Source organism: Hyperoodon ampullatus, assembly GCF_949752795.1.
Source record: "Hyperoodon ampullatus genome assembly, chromosome: 11".
NCBI classification, from domain to species: Eukaryota; Metazoa; Chordata; class Mammalia; order Artiodactyla; family Ziphiidae; genus Hyperoodon; species Hyperoodon ampullatus.
In genome coordinates this window covers 13,788,839-13,811,542 of record NC_136924.1, presented here as the reverse complement: position 1 = coordinate 13,811,542, position 22,704 = coordinate 13,788,839, and the positions used below count along the sequence as shown (strand labels likewise).

At 40.6% G+C, this 22,704-nt stretch overlaps 1 protein-coding gene across 1 annotated transcript in view; it reads left to right on the top strand.

Moving 5' to 3' along the window:
* KITLG (KIT ligand) overlaps positions 1 to 22,704 on the top strand; it is a gene marked incomplete at both ends in the record, with an annotated part of 87,186 nt that overhangs the window by 5,545 nt on the left and 58,937 nt on the right. Inside the window, 2 exons of the mRNA XM_079714241.1 lie at positions 20,255 to 20,333; positions 22,070 to 22,154. Of these exons, the coding sequence (XP_079570367.1) occupies positions 20,255 to 20,333; positions 22,070 to 22,154 (164 nt within the window). The remainder of the gene's footprint in view (positions 1 to 20,254; positions 20,334 to 22,069; positions 22,155 to 22,704) is intronic.

Below are 22,704 nucleotides of genomic sequence, written 5' to 3'. Positions count from 1 at the left end.
GTTCAGCATTGAGGCAATGATACAGACACTTAAAAAAAGTAGCAGTAGCTATCTTTCATTTATCTGGATGAAGAAATTCAGCACTTGACTTTGCAGGTGTAGCTGTTGCCTTGGGGCTTGGAGTGCTGCTGATTAGAATGTAGTCTCTAAGGGGGCAGTTAGGGTGCCTTTTCTGTGTTCCTGGTGCACAGACAGCAGCTCAAAAACCTGACAGTGGCCTTGCAAAGAATGCCTTTCCTCTCTCTAGGGTGACCATGCAAAAGGGCGCACGAGACGAGAGCAAGAGCAAAGCCATCGTCAGTGCTCACTTGAAAAAGTAAGCCCCAGCCTCCTTCACCTTTGCAGCAAGGGCATCCCCACTGTATAATGTACCCTGACTGCATACTGTGCCCCCACTGGAGGCCAGGGAGGGTAGAGCACAGCCTGAAGGGGGCCGTTGTTGGTCTTGCATACACATACTCTGTTGCCCTTTCAGGAGCAGTTCATCTTTTGTTTAAAAGCCCTGTGGGTGCTTAGCACTTTTGCCTCTTTTTCCCCTGGATTTGAAATCTCTGAAGCCAAGGACCTTTCCATTTAAATGCCTTTACTAAAGTCCAGGGCTGAATCACATCTTGTAATTGGCCTGTTTCTTCTAAGTGCCAGTGTTTGAGTGGTACTAAACCAGGTTGCCTCTAAAAATTACAGCTTAATAGTGGTTGTCTATTGTGAGGAACTCCGTTGTGCTGAGTTTTCCACTGTTTACTTGGGGTCCCTTTCTCAAAGCCTTCCTAGACAGCTACCTTGTGAAAACACAGATTCCTTGATTTCCAAGAAGAGTGTTGCAAAGAAAGTAGGTTGTGTTTATAAAGGCCTTGCACCCTTCCTGGTATGCGTTGTCCATATGGATGCCTGTTAAAATTTACATTCACTGCAGAACTTTGGATGGGGGGAGGGAGGCAGGGTAGAGGTGCTTCATATAAAATGGTTTCTAATGTGATCTAGAAAACCCAAGGATTGCAAAACAAACCCCGGCAGTCACACATCGTTATTTATGGTTCTGTGTTAAACCTACAGTTTAACACTTCTGAAATAGTCAACACGTTAGGGATTTCCATTTTTGATGACCGACTGAAACCTCTGTGATTGCTTTAGTTTGGATCTCTGGCGAGTTTAGAAAGCTGTGATCTTCAGCCGGCCCTACCCAGAGATCTCTGATGCATTCTGTTAGGTGGAGAGCTAACACAGGTCATTCTACTGTTTGTTAGAAAGATAAATTATCACAGTAAAAGGAGCTGGGCTGGTGCTTTCTGCTTCCAGGTGGTGCAAAGGGGTTGCTAAAATGCAGGGATAATAAAGCAGTTAGAAAACGTTCATGAAGAATTAAAAGGAGGATATTAGTATAATGTTTTTAGTACTGAATGAAATTAATTCTATGTAGAAAAGCATCCAACGACAAAATAGGGTTTATATAATCTTTCCATTGTTACGCAACAAATTGTAACAGTTTTGTTTTTTCTAATTCTTAACCCCTGCCCAGGAAAATACTTTAAAAGTTTAGGACACATTTGTTTATAATGTACTATGGTCATAATGGTACTCTACATCTTAGTACTAGAAAATAGTGGACTATAAAAAATAGTTCCCCGTTTGAAATTTGGATCTTTCTTATTCTTAAACAATTCCATAGACTTTTATCGATTTGACCATTTATTGTTGGCATTTCTGTATAAATGTCACACATAAACGATTCAGCTTGAAGGAATGAAATTTACTACAGTCTGTGTCAAGCATTTGACATTTAAATGTGTATCCATTTTAAATACTTTCATGATTGTTTTGTAAAATCAAATCACCCTGAAAATAAGATCATGCCAAAATGGCACTGAGAAAACAGTTCCAAGATGAATCAAAGAACTTGTCTTCAGGGAGTTAGGTACTGTTTTTTTAAACCCCAATTCACAGATGAGGAAAAGGTCTTTAACCTGCCAACTCCAAGTGTTTTATGGTCATGATTAACACCCAAAGAGATTTAGCTGGCACTACCACAGTGTATTAGTGCGGCCTATTCAGAACCTCAAAGATACACGTTCTGCTTATAGGAACATTAAATCAAAAACAAACACAATTCAGATATTAAAAACACTTGCCTGTAATAGTTGGCAACAAAAATTTTGTGATTCCAGTTACCTAGCAGAGTGGCTCATACTAGAGGTTCAGTGAACACAGATGGAATGTTGTTGAATAAATAAATGCCTGATTTCAGGTTGTTAAGTGCCAATAACCTTTTTTAGAAGCCTTTTTCTTTTTTTTTTTTTTTTAACAGAAGGCAAATTTTAACTACTGTCCTGGCTCTGTTATACACAGATGTGTCTGGTTGATGATTAGAAAGGCTACTTTGTTCCGCATTTACAGTATTAATTTTCAGTGAATGTGCACTATTATTTACTAAGTGAAACTGGTGGGCATGTGAGAATACAGAAAACACTGGACTGAATCAAATGTAGTAGTGGTTCGGCTGCTTACTAGCAGTGTGCCCTTCAGTAAGTGTTTCTCTCTGAACTTTTCTCTCCCAATCTTTAAAATGGGTGCAGAAATAACTGATCTATTGGTAGTACTGATGTCATGATCAAGTGAGATAGGCTGTGTAAGGGCACAGGGACTTGCTCTTAGTAAATAATCAGTTCCTTCTCTGCAAGAACAGTGAATCATGGAAGCTTTCAGCAAATCCACGTGCTGTAAGACATAAATTCATTGTTCACAGTTCCTGCCTTTGGCTATAGGGCTTGCATGAATAAATGAATTAAAATAATAGAGCTTAATACCTTAACTGCCTTATTTATACACAATCTACCTTCTTTAACACTCGCAAGCACTCTTAGCAAATTAAACAAAATTTTCCTCCAATTTTACCCCCTTTATCTTTCTCCCCTTTCTACGAAAGGCAACAGTTATACAAAATAGGCCAAAAGACAAGCTACTTAAGAAGAGAAAGGATAGGGGACTTCCCTGGCAGTCCAGTGGCTAAGACTCCACACTTCCAATGCACGGGGCATGGGTTTGATCCCTGGTCCAGGAACTAAGATCCCACATGCCACGGGGCACGGCCAAAAAAAAAAATAAGAGAAAGAATGAAGTAATAAGACTAGCTAATAAGTTAATATCCGTTGATTACTCACTATAGATGAGGCACCAGGCCACAAACTGCACAGGAATATCTCATTTGATTCTAGCAAAAAACCAAAAAAATGTTATGAAGTAGCTATTATTATTGATATCATTTTTTTTTAACAAATAAGGAAACTAAAGTTCAGAGAGATTAAGAACACTTGCCCAAGATTAAAAGGGAAAAAAATTGCAAGTAAGTGGAAGAGCTTGGATTTGGAGCCAAGCCTGTTTAATTCTAAAAACTAGATTCCATTGAACCACGTCAATGGAACGAACCCATATTTAAATATACGTATACCTACAATCTGTAAGACTCAACCTTTTTTAAAAAAAATTTGCGTGTGAAGATGATGGTTTTTTAATCTTATAAGGGGAAGGCTGAGAGCAGGCAAAGCAGGGTTTCCGGGGAGAGCGAGGGGTTGCTTCTGATTCAGCGCGTCAGGACCACTCAGGAAGGTAAATGGCTGTGAAGAGCCGCAGCAGTCCCACAAGTCAGGGATCCAGGGCTTGGTCCCCAGCCTCTCCCACCTCAGTCTCCTTAACCATTGAATGCCTGCCTCAGCTGCCCTGTTGTGTGGGAGGTCCTTATAAACTGGAAAAATGCCATTTTAATTTGTGGAATTAAGAATCACTGCGGAAACCTTAGTGTCTTTCAAATAAAATGGTACTTTTCTTGGCAGAGGGGAGGTTTTTAAATATTTGAAAAATGTGTTGCACAATAACTTCTTGGGGGATAAAAGATGCTTCGGGGATTCCTTTAATCAGTTTGCTCTATTTTCATGCTGTTTCCAAACACAATTGTATGTGGCAGTGATCATTTTTAGAAAACTACTTAATGATGTCTTTATGCTTATGTCTGTTTGTTAAAGCTACCAGCCATTAAAGTTGTGACCTTTGCTTTGTAATTCCTTGTCAATCCAACTGCATGAATAGTAAAAATTCATTTTCTGCATTGATGTTACGATTTTGGAAACAGTCGACTGTTGGAGCACCCTTAGCGGCAGCATCGCTATGTCATTTATCAGTTTAATGGAAATGAAGTTGTTCGCTAAAAGGTCCTGGAATCATTTGAACGCAGGTGAAGGAAACAACAGAACAGAGGTGTGATGAACCAAATAGACTGCAGTCGGATGACCCACTTTGGCTGGCTAATCCTCTGAGCCTCGGTTTCCCCATCTGCCAAAGAGAGAGAGCAGGAGTACATTTCTCAAAGGTGGTTGTGAAGATTAAATGAAATAATCCACAAAAAGCCCTTAGTCCAGTGCCAGGCACCTAGGAAATCCTAAATAAATATTCACTCTGATCTTCAGCATTAAACAAATGGTAAGCCTATCAACAGTGGTGACTCCTTTCTTAAGAAAGTGACTTTAATTACAAAGTCTCCTTTGTCAGAATGAAAGAGAAAGTTCAAGCAACTTATCCAAATACCTCAGGCTTGGAATTCACTTTAACCCTGAATAATTGTTTTCATTCCCTACTTTAACCAAAAACTGAAAAAGAGCTAAATGTGTATAATTATAATCGCAAGATAGTTTACCTAGAGCAAAGCTACTTCTTTCTATCCTGTGCCCAAGGTCACAGAGCTAATACGTGGTGGAGCTGACTTATGAACCAGGCGGTCTGGAACTAGAGCCTACATTCCTGAACTCTATGCTCTGCTTGGAACTGGGGGGACAGAACATGAGTCCTTCCCATAAATTAGGGAAAAGTAGACCACTCACCATCTGGGAGGAGAAGTCATTTTCTGCATCAACAGAAATATAGCCACTTGTCAAGGGAGAAAGGAAAGAGCATGGCTTTTGTGTCAAAAGCACCAAGGTTTTACGTCTGGCTCTAGCTTGCCAAGGGATCTTAAGCAAATTATTTAACTTTGCTTAACCTTCTCTTAAACTGAATTTCCTCTTCTGTAAAATGGAATAATAATACTTTGTAGCTGTTTAACCTGGAAATAGGATGTTGCATACCTCCTTTGTGATTGTCACTCACAGAATTGTACTATTATTAAAAAAAAAAGTACTTTTCAGACTTAACACGTTTTCCTGCTATACTATTAAGAACTAAGTTGTGTTTGTACAAATGTTTGACTCATTGGCCTCATGTAGACACTCAAAGGAGCATGGACTTTGGAGTTAGAATGAGGCTTAAGTCCTTAGCTCTGTTATTCACCAAGACCCACGTGCATGGTATTTACTTTCTTTCTCAATGTCCTCATATGTATAATGGGGTGGTAAGGATAATATTACATGGTTGGAAGAATACAAAGATTAAATGAGATAATATATGGAAATTGGCTGACCCAGAACTGATGTTCAGTAGGTAGTATCTCTAATCTTTAGGGACTGGATTATGCCAGCTAACAGATCAGTATGGATCAGTCTACTCTGTCCGTTTGCTTTGCTCCACTTGTGTGATGGCTATAATTTATTTAAGCCTGTTGTCATTGAAAAGCAGAGAGAGATTATGGGTGATTATGCGAAATTGGATTGTGTGACCGTGAACTGAGATTAGTAAGGGTCTGGATCTGGGTCAGCATCCCCCTTTGTAACCGAGAATGCTGATACATGACTTGGCTACGTCACCAGTTATTGTGTGTGTTGTTCCATTCAGAGGCCTACGGTCATACTTATTATTCTAAGCCTTGAGTAATGAAAAATTCAAACTTTCTAAATACATGAAAGCTTTGAGTTTATTAATGTCTTCCAAAATGAGCCTCACACTACTTTATATAGTATGTATTAATAGCTTTGGAGACGCATAGATCTGGCGTCACCTCTTCAAATTGGATGACTTTGAATCATTTAATTCTTCTAACATTCTGATTTTCTCATTTCTAAAATGACATTTATAACAGTGTTTAACTTCTCACATGGTTTTGAGGATTAAATGAGCCAGTATATGAGAAGGGCTATTTCATGCCAGGTACCCAGAAAACCTAGGTAAATGCTAGCTGCTTTCAAGAAAAATTCATTTTTGCATTCAAAGTTGGTTGTGGGTTTTTTTTTTTTTTTTGCTCGTTTTTGTTTTTTTTTTCTTTGCATGTGTTGAATTTAGTAAGGGTGTAGGATCAACAGTTTGGGAATGTTTGCATTATGAATTCAGGTTTTATTTTCTTGTGGGTGATGGTATTTAGAGTTTAAGGGCTTGATTGTCCAGGTTAATCTTCAAGTAAGTTTTGTATCAATCAAGACAGACGCACGTTACTTTTATCTGTCCATTACTTCAGGTAAACAAGCATTCCATTCTTGTATAGAACATTAAACTGTTATGTTCCTCTTGATGAGCTTGTTCAAAGCACTTGTGAAAGACAGAAAACAGCTGCTGTTTTCTGACATTGTATAATCTGAACGCCCTTTCTGGAGGTTTCTTGACTGAATCTTTGACTATCAGTACCTCAAAAATTAAGTTATCAACCCAGACAAGTGTGAAGTAACTTTGGGTTCAGTTTAGAGCAGGATCTAACACAACAATTTGAGCCAAGACTCAAGTGAAACCAAAAAGCAAAAATCTCTTTTAAATGTTGAAAAAGGAAAAAGTCTACATCCATTCTTTTAAGGCCCAAAGGAGAATGGGACAGAATCATTGGTTTTTATGTCACTTAAGAGGAGAGCTGGATTATAAAGGGACTTAGTTTTGCATCTTTCCTTGAAAATGTGTGTCCTGGCACTTGGTGGGGCAAGGCAGGAAAGTCAGAACAAGCACTTCTTGACTGTATAGGAGATCCACAGCCTAAATTCAACTATGTGGTGTTGATATGGGGTTCATCCCTCCGAGGGCATCCATTTTGTATCCATCCATCCAACAAAACGAAGAGTGAATTCTGTAATTTTAAAGATTCTCTCTAAGGCACACAATCTAGATTATTAATGGAATTCTGACCATGTGACTACCCTGGTTAAAATCCTCCATTGACTTTGCATTACCTGCAGGATAAAGTCCAAACCCTCAACACACTGTACAAGATTCTCTGTGATTGGCTGTTGCTTATCTCTACTGCTCCCTGAGTGGTAAATTTCATGCTGGCATCACTTAATGAAGTACAGTGAAATACTGACATATTCCACACTGCATTTGGTCTTGAAAGCCCTGATAGCCCCTCTCCATCCTCCAGCTGGTCTAGCTGAGATGGTTCCTCCTCTTGGAAGTCCTCCCTGAAGTCTGTTTGCCCTTCCTCCCTGCCCCCACTTTCCTTGTGTTTAGTGATCTTACCCCGTGCTTCTATAGCATTAAAAAAAATCATATAGGGCTTCCCTGGTGGAGCAGTGGTTGAGAGTCCGCCTGCCGATGCAGGGGACATGGGTTCGTGCCCCGGTCCGGGAAGATCCCACATGCCGCAGAGCCTGTGCGTCTGGAGCCTGTGCTCCGCAACGGGAGAGGCCACAACAGTGAGAAGCCCGCGTACGGCAAAAAAAAAAAAAAAAAAAAAAAAGAATCATATATTGAAAACAATATAATGAAATTATATTCTTACTTACCTGTCTACCTGGCTAAATTGCCTCATGTTGTTATCCCCAGCTAGTGGTACAACACCAAAATCTTAGTAAAGGTTTTTGGAACCAAGCTATGAGTTAATGAATCACGTCCTATGTATCTTTGACTGAATCTTTGACTATAGCATTCCAAGCATGGATCTGAGTACTTATCAGTTTTATGCCTGCTGACCTCAATTGACACATGGGTTGGCACCAAGGAGGCTGATTTGGAAGATGGGAGGAACATTACCATCACGCATTGATGTCAGACGTAGGAAATGCATATAAATGTACTCAGTACCACCTGGCCCAAACATACATTGTTCAAACATAATTCTGTTTGGAGAGAGAAGTGGGCCACTTGGGGTTGTAGAAGAGGGTAGAGGCCATGGATTAAAAAAAGAGGAAGGTGGGACAAGTTGCTGGCCATTTTTAACGAAATAACACAATAGGTTGAATAGCAGGTGCCAGATGGTGCTTGCTAATTCAAGATTATAGAGGGTATAAGAGCCAGAAAAGATTTTAGTACATAATACTGCTGCTGATGATGATGAAGAAACTGCTGATTGTGATGCTCATTCCATGTGCCAGGTCCTGAGCTGGACCTGTGTGTTGCATACTTTTATCTCCCCTGATTCTCTCCACCTATGAGGGTGGTTATATCATCCTTCCATTTACAGAAGAGGAATGTGGGCTTAGGAAGGTTGTGCAAGTCGCTCAGCGTCTTACAACTAGTTAGTCTTAAACCCAGTCTGTTTGCTTACTATTAGTACTGCTGACATCTTCTCTTTTTGCCTAGGTAAGATGTTTTTCTTGATACATAATAATGAATAAGACTGTTATAAATAGAGTAAATGAATTCTTCTTTCCAGCTCACCCACATTCAAGAAGCTTCCTTTCATATTTTCTTTCCACAGTTTGTGTTGGTTAATGGTTAGCCAGTGCAATAGACAAGGAGAGGATGTTGTGTAGTTTTAGATTCTGATGTGTATAATCTCTAGCAAGAAATTGATGAAAGAAATATGAGACAATAGACAATATGAGAATTTTAGATGGTTCATTTTAAATGATATTTGTGGATTTAAGACTGATGTGGTTAAGGAACTTAGCAAAAATGATGTTTCATTACTCAAGATCAAAGACATATTTAAGTGTGGAGGAGGAAAGTTGGAGAAGGATTTAATAAGTGATGTTTTCCAATTTCATCTGTGATTAGAAGCCACCATCTTAGTGACCCAAGGCAATGATACAACTGCTTTACAATTCAGTGCTCTAAAGTTAACATTTTTTAGATTTGTGTACTTTAAAAAATCCACAAAACTATTGGGTTGGCCAAAAAGTTCATTTGGGTTTTTTCATAACATCTTACGGAAAAACCCAGATGAACTTTTTGGCCAACCCAATATTTTGATGCCAAGTTTTCAAAAGTTCTGAAGTTGTTAAAGTTATGCAACCTTACAGCATGGCCTATTTTACCTTTTCTTTTTTTCTGTTTTTTAAATCAGGTAAGCTGCTTGGTTTTGTGTGTAAACTGAAAGGTTATCATTTCTGAAACCCATAAAACTTTTTCAAGTTTTGGATAATAATCACATAACAAGGAGTAAAATCTACCTCCTGTCTCAATTTACAAACAAAATCTCCAAAAAGGATCATAAATGAGAAGAGGAGACGACACACAAAAATTAAACAATGAAGTGGATGTGCAAAATGGCTTGTGCAGATTTGGCACTTGAATCATACAGCAGCTGAAGCATATCTTTTAAATTTCACTTAGCTGGATACACGGCCCTATCTTCATTTCCTGAGATTCCCATTCTCTCCTATATGGTGAGAGAATCTCTTTGCTTTCCAAGCAGTCTTCCTGTTTACATGTATTCCTCCAGCCACTTTTGATTCCGCAGCAAAGCAGCTGCTTTGAAAAAAGCCCAAAGGATAATCTTGCAATGGATACTCACTCATCTTCTTTCCTGACCCAAGGAGAAAGTTCCTTTTTATTTTCCCCTAGCATTATTTAGAGTTAGGACTTGAGGGTTGAAAGTACGTTTTCCATATTCTTCTTTTGTTTTATTAAACAAGAAAGCTTAATTGATAATCTTCCCAGGTCGTCTTAGAGGAAGAATTTCATAAGACAAAATAGTTGACATTTACTTTGAAGATTGTTAACTCAGAACATTTTTTAAAAATCGTAATAATAAACTGTGTGATGCCACTACTCACATCCTGATACATTGTAAAAAGTCTTTTTTTATTTCTGTCCTACATCTTCCTTTCTCTGCTGAATTTGGAGTCTCTTCCTACATAGTGATATTATGGAGAATGCTCAACACAACTCCATGATGTCATGGTGAAAAATCGGAATAAAAGAGTTTGCCACTTAATCATGCTTATTAGCATGAAAATGCAATAATAAGCCTATTTTGGAGGGGTGGTGGTGAGGGGGAGTGTCATTTGAGTCCACTCCTGAGTAGTCTGGCATGCAACTTTCTGTTTCTTGCAAACAAGTCTTGTCAGAGGGGAACAGTGATATTATGCCTGTGTTACTCTGAAGAAAAGGTAGTTGATTTTACTCTTTAGTCAAACTAGGAATGGATCTGAATGACGTAAAAAAAATAATAATTTAGTTCTGTGAGTGTGAGCTTTTCTTTTTCTCTTTTGCCTTCTCTGGTAGGGATGACATATGAGTCATCCAGTGCTTTGAGAAGAGATAAGATTAGCATTTAAAAGCTTAACCTATGTCATCACTTCTGAACACGCCTGCTCCCAAGTGAAATCATATTCCTTGCATGTGTTTCCCAGTGCAGAATCACCATGAATAATTTTTTATGCATGGCTGCTTTAGAAAATTTGATGGATTGCAGCTCATTGGGAAAGAGGAAGAAATTTATAGATGCATCTTATACTGAATTCTAAATAAAGTGCAGAATTGTAGACCTCTCAGAGTCTTCCACTGAACTTACTGTAGGAAAGTGTCTGCATTCCAGGTCTGTGGGGTTTTTTTCTGTTTTTCTGTTTTGTTTTGTTTTGTTTTGCCCCCGTTGAGTCAGTAAAGGAAAGTAACTACACGTGATACTCATCTAGTTCCTTTAGAAAGGGAATCTGGGGATTTTACAGGCGGGTCTGCACTTTGGGTCATTATCACATTTTGGCCACATCTGCCAGTGAAGGCATTTTCCACTGGTTGTTCATTAAAAATTGTTTATTTAAAAAAAAAAGTTTATTTAGCATTTACTACAAGCCGAGCACTGTGCTAGAGGCTAAAGCTACAGCAGTGAGCAAAACACATTATTCCTGCACTTCATGGGGCTTACAGTCTATCCCTGGTTTTATATCCTAATTTTCCATTTTCATGGGCTAGAGAAGTATTTAAAGGTGCAAAGAAAAAGTTTAAACGTTCAAACTGAGAAGCATTTAGCTAATGTCACATTTTGGATAATTAAGAGAATGTTGCAACATTACTCACCCTTGTTATCATTAAGGTTTAGCAGTTATTGGACCCAAGAGTAGGAAGGAGGACAATGGTTTATGCCTAATGGATGAGCAAAACTCTTCTGTTTATCCTTCATTCATTCATTCATTCAACAAATATTTATGAAAGGCTTGTCTGTACTCAGCACTGCTCTACCCACTTTGGACAAAACAGTGAGGGACGGAAAGTACTTGCCTTATGGGACTCAAACTCGAGCAGGAGACAGGTAACAAGCACAAGTGGTGGGTAATGTTGCAATTCCATTGTGTGGTAGGGCCACCATCTGCTAAGCGGCGAATCACACACTGTCCTGACTTCATCTGTGACCCATTTCACATACCTACCTGAATTTATTCTCTATTCAGACAGTTTAGAGAGTGCTACCACAATGGTCTGTACTACATGAAAGAGAATTTGATGGTAGGAGTATTTGAGCAGTTCAAGGTGCTAGAGATAAGAATGATGAACAAGAATAGTGTAATTCTCATCCTCACCCCATTTGCACACTTGTCAGAAGGAACAGGTGATGAGAGTAAATGAATTGGGTTATCATCAGTTTCTTATTTCTGATGAAAAGTGCTTCGGTGGAAATAAAACTGATCTGAGAGTGCTGGAGCTGCTTAAGGCAGGTCACCTGAGAAGGTTTCTCCTAGAAGGTGATATCTGAACGGAAGCCCGAATGATCAGAACGACTTGCCTCTTTCAGAGCCCAGGAGGGAGAAAGCTTGTAACTAAGTGCCAAAGGCTTAAGGCAGGAATACATTCCCAGTGTTTCAGGAACAGAAAGGAGGCCAGTGTAGCTGGAGTATGGTGTGGGAAGAGGGCATGGTGAGAGTGAGCATGGAGGTGGGCAAGTCTGCATTAAATAGGGCCTTGTATACCTCGAGCAGGAGTTTGTATTTTATCGTAAATGTAATGGAAAAGCATTCAGAGGTTGTAAGCAGGTGGTGATGTTTTGCATTCCCTGAAGACCACAGTCTTGTGAGAAGCAAGCATGGAAGCAAAGAAGGCTATTTAGAGGGTCCTTGCTGTCTTCCAGGCAGGAGTAGGGAATTTCGGCACAAGCTGTAGTGGTACAGATGAGACGGAGGGAAGTGACTGTTTCAGGATTTATTTTGCTGGTAGAACTAATAGCATTTGACAGAGTGGATATGGAACTAGGGAAATGGGAAGGATCAAGGATGGTGCTCAGAGTTGCGGCTTGAACCACCAGGCTTCAATTTTGGAAATGACATTACTGGGGATGCTTGTTCTAGGTGTGGTTGAAAAGACAGCCGCGGGCTTCCCTGGTGGCGCAGTGGTTGAGAGTCCGCCTGCCGATGCAGGGGACACGGGTTCGTGCCCCGGTCCGGGAAGATCCCACATGCCGCGGAGCGGCCGGGCCCGTGAGCCATGGCCACTGAGCCTGCGCGTCCAGAGCCTGTGCTCCGCAATGGGAGAGGCCACAACAGTGAGAGGCCCGTGTATCACAAAAAAAAAAAAAAAAAAAAGCTAGGGCAGCCTGATTCTAGAATCACCGCCTCCCAGCCCCCCACTCTATACCGTTCTCTGTGCTTGAGTAAACACACTTTGTTTTCTTAAGCCATCTTGGATTATTACTGAAGCTAAAGTTGACTTTTGAAACTCTACTATTCAGGTTAACATTCACCCATTGCCCAAACAATTCAGTCTCACTTTTGCTCCAGGTAGAGATGAGCCTGCCCGCTTTGGGAGAGCTGATCCCAAATCCAAGCCCAAGGGTCAGTTTCACAACCTCTTTTTATCACCTTGCTGTGCTGATCTTTAATCTATGGGGGAAGCAGAACATAAATGGGATTGTGACATCCACTGTTAGCATAGCTTTTAATTGAAAAGTCAACATTTAAAAAATTAGTAGTAGTGATAAAATAATAACTACAGGCCTACCTTGTTTTATTGTGCTTCACTTTATTGCACTTCCCAGATATTACGGTTTTGTTTTGTTTTTTTAACAAATTGAAGGTTTGTGGCAACCCTGCCTGGACCAAGTCTATCAGTGCCACTTTTCCAACAGCATTTGCTCACTTTGTGTCTCTGTATCACAAATTTTCACAGTATTTCAAACTTTTTCATTATTATAATATGGTGATTTGTGATCAGTGATGTTTGATGTGACTACTATGACTTGCTGAAGCTCAGTTGATAGTCAGCATTTTTTAACAATAAAGTATTTTCTAATTAAGATGTGTACATTGTTTAAGTTGTAATGCTATTGCACACTTAATAGATGATGGCATAGTGTAAATACAACTTTTATACGCAAGGGGAAACCAAAAAATTAGTGTGACTTGCTTTATTGCAATATTCTCTTTATTATGGTGGTCTAGAACTGAACCCTCAATATCTCCAAGGTATACCAGTATAGCATTAACAGTCATGTCATGGTCTACTATAACACTGTCTTATTTATTAACCTTTTCAAAAATCCAAAAAGGGCTTCCCTGGTGGCGCAGTGGTTGAGAGTCCGCCTGCCGATGCAGGGAACACGGGTTCGTGCCCCGGTCCGGGAAGATCCCACGTGCCGTGGAGCGGCTAGGCCCGTGAGCCATGGCCGCTGAGCCTGCGCGTCCAGAGCCTGTGCTCCGCAACGGGAGAGGCCACAGCAGTGAGAGGCCCGCGTACCGCAAAAAAAATAAATAAATAAATAAAAATAAACTGAAACAACTTTCTTTAAAAAAAAAAAAAAAAATCCAAAGAAATGTTATCACCATGAGAAAACCGAGGCTCAGAGAGGTTCCATAATTTGTTGAAGGTTGCAGCATGTAAGTGACAGAATCAGGATTTGAATCTACATCTTACTTTGCTGATGTTCTTCATTTCTAAACATCATCTCATCTCTTTTGTAAGCAATGAACCTGCAGTTGAAGTGTATTGTTATCAGAGGAACATGTCCTGAGCACGTCAAAGGTAGATGCTTTGCTGGGCTTCAGGTGGTAGAATTGCATTAACATTCTCATGGATTGCCAATCAAAAACTGCCTTTTTAGGACTTCCCCAGTGGCGCAGTGGTTAAGAATCCACCTGCCAATGCAGGGGACATGGGTTTGAGCCCTGGTCCAGGGAGATCCCACAGGCCGCAGAGCAACTAAGCCTGTGCGCCACAACTACTGAGCCTGCCCTCTAGAGCCCGTGAGCCACAACTACTGAAGCCCACGCACCTAGAGCCCATGCTCAGCAACAAGAGAAGCCACTGCAATGAGAAGCCCACGTACCACAATGAAGAGTAGCCCCTGCTCGCCGCAACTAGAGAAGGCCCACACGCAGCAACAAAGACCCAATGCAGCCATAAATAAATAAATACATTTTTTTAAAACTGCCTTTTAAAGATAAAATTTAAATGATTGTTATTTTACAATTCGAATTTTGAAATACTAACGGAAAATTCCTAAGGAAAGTTTAGACAGACCTTTATGAGAAATAAATCCTCAGTAACTTGGATTTTTCTCTCCTAGTGCTTAGGGTTTAGTTGCAGACAATATAATCTACTCTAGCTAGTTTAAACATAAAGGGATATATTGAAGTTTATTTGATGGGTTATAAAACCACTGGAAAGGCTAGAAGAACAGGTTGAGATTTCAGAACACTCCCATCACCCTGAACACAGTTAAGCCCAAGGCAGTATGTAAAGCAGCTACATAACAGCAAGTGCTGTACAACCAGGGTCTCACTGCCTCACTACCACCCAGCAAAATGCCTGCCCGGCATCCATCAAGCTTCTCTTCTCCAGGATTTTCTTTCCATATCAAATCTTGCAGAGTTGTGCCTGACTGCTGAAACCTAAGTCATACCTGCAACTTTAGCTAACTGCAATGGAGTCCAAGATATGGAGATTTTAATTTTGCAGCCACTACAGTATAGAAGAATATGCTCAGAGAGTGGGACTGGGAATTGAGTCAACTCACAGTATCCTCTACATGCACTACTTAACTTTTCTTTCTCCAAGTTCCTCTAAATCAGGAGTATCTAATATGTAGCCCTTGAACCAAATGCAACCTCATTTACCTTTTCAGACATTTTTGTACAGCCTAAAATAGTATGTCTAAGACTTCAGAGAGTACCTAAGAATCTTGTTAAAAGTACACATTCCTGAGATGGACCCTCAGAATTTTGGATTCCACATGATGCCCAGGAATCTGCATTCTAAATAAATACCCCCAGATGATTACACTTTGATCTAAACATAAGGCAGCAACTCCCCTTGTTTCAGTTGGAGCACCTTCCATAAAGGGTTACATCTCAACAGTTTTTTCAATTCAACCAGAGGTACTTGGTATGTCCAGCACACATCGCATAATCAGGAAAGCTCATACAGTGACCTTTGCAAATCTGGCTTGTCATCTGATGTGATGGAGAAAACGATCAAGATTGTGAGTGTTCTTTGAGCTCAGGCCTTTGACCCCCTCGTTTTGATGCTACTTGGAACAGTTCCAGCAGAGTATAAAGATTTAGTTTATTTGTAGTCCAAAAACCCAGGTGGGAAACAAACAAAAACTTTTGTCGGAGATTTCCTGAGCTGCCTCCTCAGATTGAGTCTTCTTAAAAATTAAAAGGGCCTGTGAGACCCAACTTGTCAGACTCCCAGTAGCTGATCTGACACAACATCTGAGCACATTTAATTACAGCCATAGGGGAAAAAAACACAAGAAGTTCTAGGAAGTTTAGGCATTCAGTCCAAATTCAGTGCATGGAATCAGATAGCAAGTGGAGCCCACGCTCTCCATCTCTCAGTTGTTTGGTGTTCAAAAGATTGTACAGATTTTGCAGAACTTTTGATTTACAGGGGATCACAGTTTCAGAAGTGAGTCACATAGTTGGAAGAATACAAATTGTGATTTAGGGTTTTGTTTTGTTTTGTTTTGCGGTACGCGGGCCTCTCACTGTTGTGGCCTCTCCCGTTGCGGAGCACAGGCTCTGGACGCGCAGGCTCAGCGGCCATGGCTCACGGGCCTAGCTGTTCCGTGGCATGTGAGATCCTCCCGGACCGGGGCACGAACCCGTGTCCCCTGCATCGGCAGGCGGACTCTCAACCACTGCGCCACCAGGGAAGCCCTGATTTAGGTTTTTGTAGCTGTTTTTGGAAAGCTACAACCCTCGGATTGCATGTCATCATGGTTCAATTTTAAGAGCAACTAATTGACATAATAGTGAACAATGCCATCCCCAAAGAATCAGTGCCCACGAAGTGCTGAATTTGGGTATGTGGATTTCAGAGCTGTCATTTTTTTTTTTTCTTGCGATATTCCTGTCCTTGCCAATGTTGAGGGCCTGTCGCTCTTATTTTTTTTAAAATAAACACTTATAGCAAAAAGAATTGGCAACAGATATGGTTCAATGGTGAACTCGCACCCACCAGTTTTCTAGACCAGTTTGGTTTGTTACATGTCATCTTCCTCAAAATATTGATTAGAATTAGTCATCAACTATCATCTCTGTAAAATACGTCCTTTCCCTCTGCGTTTATAAAACTGCTGAAGACCTATATTTATGCATAGCTAATGACCTATCTATTACCATTGTTTCTGATGAAATCTATACTGCTGGCACAAATACTTATTCTATCACATATGTCTCTATTAAAAATAATAGAACTTGAATACCTAGACCCTAGATTCTAGCCTGAGGTAGAAGTCCTTTGTAGGTATTTTCACACAGGGGCAAAGTCTCTGAGCTAACCTGGTTCTCCTTAACCACAGGTGAGTTCCCCCATGCACAGGCTATTTAAGGAGGAAGAAGGCTTGGTTTATCATTTTAGCCCCATTCTTTCAGAGATGTCTCTTCTTATCTACCAAGACTGAACTGAACTTTCTAGCCCTCCCAGACATTACCCCTCTGTTGTAGTATGCCCTTGAAATTCCCTCACTCTCACTGACCCCTATGGTTCATCCTCCATGGTCTCGCTCCATGGAAACTGTCCTCATCAAGGTCAGCTCCATTAGGTCCTCTTCAACAACCAACAGGCTGACATCTTTTTAGTGCTTATCTTATTGATTATACTCTCCCTTTGGTACTTTTTTTTCCTATTGGCCACAGTACCCCCAGATCAACTGATTTGCCTCTCATGTATTTGGCTTCTCATTCTCTTGTCTCCTATGTAGATAATTCTTTCTTCTTCTTATATGATGGTATTCTCCAGGGTTTGGGGTGATAACTTCCAATCCCCAGCTGCCACTTCTGCTACACATCCTGGCTTAGGGAATAGCACCACTTCTGCCTCAGTCACCCAAACTGGAACACGGAAGTCATTTGTGATCCCCCCACCCCCGACACCCTACACGCTTCCTGTCAATCACCCAAGTTCTTCCTTTTTTCTTCTACAGCCTCTTAAACTGGCCTCTCTCCATTCCCACTGCCACTTGCTAGTTAAGGCCCTCCTCATGGGGCCTCTGGATAACTTCATTGACCTCCTAACTGACCTCCTGCCCCCAGGCTTTTGGGCTGCCCCGCTCCACCCCATGTATCCTGCATTCTGATGACTGATAAACTTTTCAAAAATAAATCAGATCTTGATACTCCTCTACTTAAAGTCTGCCAGGAGCTCCCCAGGGCCTTTAAGGTAAAATCCAAATCAATTAGCAAAATTGGGAGGACCTCTGCATATCTTTCTAGCCTCATCTACGGTTGCTTATTCCTTGAAACTAATTTTTCATTTTTGTCTCCTTCCCTCACTTCTGTGGGCACCTGCTTCTTTACTTTCTCTGTCAGCGGTCTTCGCCCCAGCTCCCTTTGACCTGGCTACCTTCCACTCACATTTGGAAAAGATGTCTCCTCCCAGAAGCTATCTCTGAGCCCCTCCCTCAGTCTCCCTTCCCCACCTCAAAGTCAGGTTTAGCTGTCTCTCTGGGCCCTTCCCATCTTAGATACTCTACCTGCTGTGTTCGCCAACAGCTTGAGCTTCCTGAGGCCATGACCATATCCTCTGTATCTTTACCTTCTGTAATTATTAGGTACTCTATATGTGTCTGTTGAATGAATAAGTAGCATAAATAGCTCTTCTTAGAAGTCTGAAAGCACTCAATTTTATCAGAAAGAACAACTTATCACTTTTTTTTGAGCTCTCCTCTCCCTCTAGCTATGCAATTTTTTTTAAGCTACCGCAAGTATAACCTGATTTACATGCACTACTTGTTTATCCAGCCTAGTCATAATTTGACATTGTTGTTTCAATTAGAAACAGATGCAGTTAAAGAGACCTATATGCTGTCCACAGCATAGGCATTGTAAATGAAACTTAACTGTTCATTAGATATAAATGAAGTCAGTTTTATTATCTGATTGGCCCAGTGTTTTTCTTTCTAGTCTTTTTATGTGGGCCTCTCACTGTTGTGGCCTCTCCCGTTGCGGAGCACAGGCTCCGGACGCGTAGGTTCAACGGCCATGGCTCACGGGCCCAGCCGCTCCACGGCATGTCAGATCTTCCCGGACCGGGGCATGAACCCGTGTCCCCTGCCTTGGCAGGCAGACTCTCAATCACTGCACCACCAGGGAAGCCCCTCTTTCTAGTCTTGATTTAAACTTGGTCCAGACATACAGATGGCCAATGGGCACATGAAAAGATGCTCCACATCGCTAATTATTAGGGAAATGCAAATCAAAACTACAATGAGGTATCACCTCACACCAGTCAGAATGGCCATCATCAAAAAGTCAACAAATAATAAATGCTGGAGAGGGTGTGGAGAAAAGCGAACCCTCCTACACTCTTGGTGGGAATGTGAATTGGTACAGCCACTATGGAGAACAGTATGTAGGTTCCTTAAAAAACCAAAGATAGAGTTGCCATGTGATCCTGCAATCCCACTCCTCATCATATATCCAGAGAAAACTGTAATTCAAAAAGATACATGCACCCCAATGTTCATTATAGCACTATTTACAAGAGCCCAGACATGGAAACAACCTAAATGTCCATCAACAGATGAATGGATAAAGAAGATGTGATACATATATACAATGCAATGTCACTCAGCCATAAAAAAGAATGAAATAATGCCATTTGAAGCATCATGGATGGACCTAAAGATTATCTTACTAAGTGAAGTAAGTCAGACAGAGAAAGACAAATATCATATGAAATCACTGATATGTGGAATCTTAAAAAAAAAAAAAGAAAGAAAGAAACAAGGGAACTTATTTACAAAACAGAAATAGACTCACAGACATAGAAAACAAACTTATGGTTACCAAAGGGGAAAGAGAGGGAGGGATAAATTAGGAATTTGGGATTAACAGATTCGCATTACTATATATAAAATAGATAAACTACAAGGACCTACTGTATAGCACAGGGAACTATATTCAATATCTAATAATAACGTAAGAATGGAAAAGAATATATATATTCAACTGAATTACTTTGCTGTACACCTAAAACACTGTAAACCAACTATACTTCAATAAAATTAAATTAAAAGAATAGGGCTTCCCTGGTGGCGCAGTGGTTGGGAGTCCGCCTGCCGATGGAGGGGACACGGGTTCGTGCCCTGGTCTGGGAGGATCCCACGTGTCGCGGAGCGGCTGGGCCCGTGGGCCATGGCCGCTGAGCCTGCGTGTCCTGAGCCTGTGCTCCGCAACGGGAGAGGCCACGACAGTGGCCCGCGTACCGCAAAAAAAAAAAAAAAAAAAAAAAAAGAATAAACTTGGTCCAGGGATTTACTAGCAGAGTAGCCATAAACAAGTTACTTAATCTCATTGAATCATGTGTTACCTACAAAATGGGATAAAAATAATCTATCTGTTGATGGGAAGATCATACTAAATAATGTCTGCAAACTGCTATGTGTGGCCCTTAGTAGGAGTCAATATATGTGAGTCATTTCCCCCTTTAAGTAGCATTTAAATATAGAGTAAGGATGAACTGTCACAGGGTGATTCTCCCCATCTCCCCATTTCTTCCTATAGATTTAATACCTTGAAATCCTTAAGCTCTCCTTTTACCTTAAAGCCATTGTCTGCCTTTCTATTAAGCAATTCACTTCTAGCAAGTTCAGATTTTGTTATAAGAGCATACTTACCCATATTTCCAAATATCCTGCTTCACAAAAAGATCTGCATTGAGAGAGGCAGAAGAGTAACTTTACAGGATTTTAGTGGACCAACTTGGACTTCAAGCTGGTTTGAGTTTCACTTAATTGGCCTGTTAATGTCTCCTTTCCTCATAGCACTAAAAACGACCAACCTGCGGTTTCCTTTGACCCTTCGAGATTACTGGACAATCAGTAGAGAAGAATTTGTGTCAGTGTAGGTTGCTTAGGTATTTCCTTCATAATATTAAATGGTGAAATCTTGTTGAGCAATAAAAAATCTTAAGGAAGAAGTCATATAGAATTAAACCGTTATTCACTGACCGACGGTCCGTTGTTGCTTTAGGTTAAGATTATTTGGGGAGGGTATGGTTCCTATGACCGCAGAAAATCTGAACTCAGGACTAATTCCTATACCTGTATCTTGGTAACTTGCTTTCCTGGCTCTGGGTAGCTGAGCCAGTTGGCTCTCTTCCAAAGCACATTTGGGCTGCAAGGGAACTGCCTGCTTGGCTAGCTGGCAGGCGAGATTAAAGAAGAGATGAATGTTGTTTCTGGCAGCAGCTGCTGTTTTGTTCGGGGCAGTCCTAATACTATTTTGTAGTTCTCTGCATAGAGAAAACGAGCTACACAGATGCCCCACTTACCTTTTCGACTTTGAAAAGTCTGTAACGTGGATCCTGGCAATGAATATTTTAAAACCACTTTTCCTGGTCATAGAAAAGTTGGGTTTTTTCCCCAAGTTTAGAAGATTGGAATCTTCTGGTTTCCTGAACAGCATATGTTGCCCTGATGTTCTTGGCCTGCATGCATGTTAGTTTCTACTAAAGGAAAGGAGTCTGCAACCTGACTTCTGTGTAATAATGCATGTTCAGATCAAGTAAATAGTTTGCTTTAGGGGGGCTTTGCAGTTCCTTTCTCTGGAATATGGCTTTTTATTGTACGGAAGGCTGTTATGCTCAGGAAGAATTGATGAATGGGTGAATATTCCACTGGGGTCTGTTGAGATTGGTTCTCAACAAAAATGAGATTTAAGTAAGACCTTTGCCTTCAGAGTGTCCAGCCTTGTCTTCCTGTAAGTTTTCCCTTTTAAAGTTCCTTTTCAGTACCATCTGCCACTGTTAAAACCTGCTCCCAGAAAGAGACCTGCTATATCTGTCATTCACAATTGAGTGTGTATTTTAGTCACTATTACTTCCCTCCACCGTGACTGTTTCTACTGCATATTTTAGTTCTAACAGTGCATAAGGATTTCTCATTCGTTTTTTCATCATGTAAATAAATTGAAGGCAACTTTTAGCAATGAAAGGGTTATTGGAATTTTGTGTGTTGTGCAGAGTACATGGGGGACACTTTTGACGCATGCCTCTAAATTGAAAAGAAATCTAGAACTGCCGACAATAAGATTAGTTTAATGTGACCGTGCAGTGAGAGGTTATCGTGAAATGAGAGGTTATCACACAACAAGCGTGACCTAGAGAAGAGTTGTACGATGCTAAAAACAAAGTAGCCAAAGAAAAATGTCATATGCAGAAGCAGAGAGTGTTACAGAAAAAACAGCAAGAGATGATTACCCAAATGGAAACAATACGTTTTAGAGCAGAAGTCACAAACGCAGGGACATTTTGCTTCAGGTTTCTATCTAATAGGGTGTGTGTGTGCGCACCTGCGCACATGTTCAGGCATCCGAATACCCTTGTTGGAGTTTCCAGAAGTTAGAGAAAGAGGAAGAGAGAGAAAATTCCATTGGAAGTCAATTGTCTATTAACCGAAGCTACTCTCAACACAGTTGAGAACTAAGAAATAAATTGAAAAATGCATCTGACCCCCAAATCAGCATCAACATACCCGTGTACGAAAGGTCAGACTCTTGGTTCATTCAAGATTCGATAAAGTCCTTTCCCAGACTCTTATTTGTATGGTTTTTAAGCACTTGTTTCCCTGATTTCCTAGACAATCCAAAACCTATAATCCACACAGCAGATCATTGCACAACACCTGTGGTTTGAAAAGATTCTCACCACCACTCAGTGAACGGGTAAGGCAAAAACGATTCTCATTTTAGAGACTGATAAACAGATACTCAGAAGGATTCACTGGCTTGTTTGAGGTCACATGGTGGAGCTCAGAGGTTTTCTGGATCCATCTTCTATACCCTGCCATCACACTACCGGTTTTCAAAAGTGTGAACTTTTTTCCTTTTTTGCCCTTGGAAACCTTTGTTTGAACAAAATTTTACCCAGAAGCATGAACAAATAGAAAAGAAAAGAAACGGAGCTGCTTTGCTTAAAGCAGGTGTTGAGGGCCCAGAATACTGGAGGGGCAGTGTGTTTTCCTTACCACGAGCAGCTTGAACATCGCACACTGCTCCATTCATTCAGTAATTCACCCAGAAAGTAAGTTTTTTGAGCTCTGATTTATTTTTCTATTGCTGTTGGAATAAATCACCACCAATTTAGTGACCTAAAACAATACAGATTTATGATATTATGGTTTTGGAGATTCAGAAGTCCAAAATGGGGCTTACTGGGCTAAAAGCAAGGTGTCGATGACACTGTGCCTCCTTGAAGGCTCTAAGGGAGACTGTT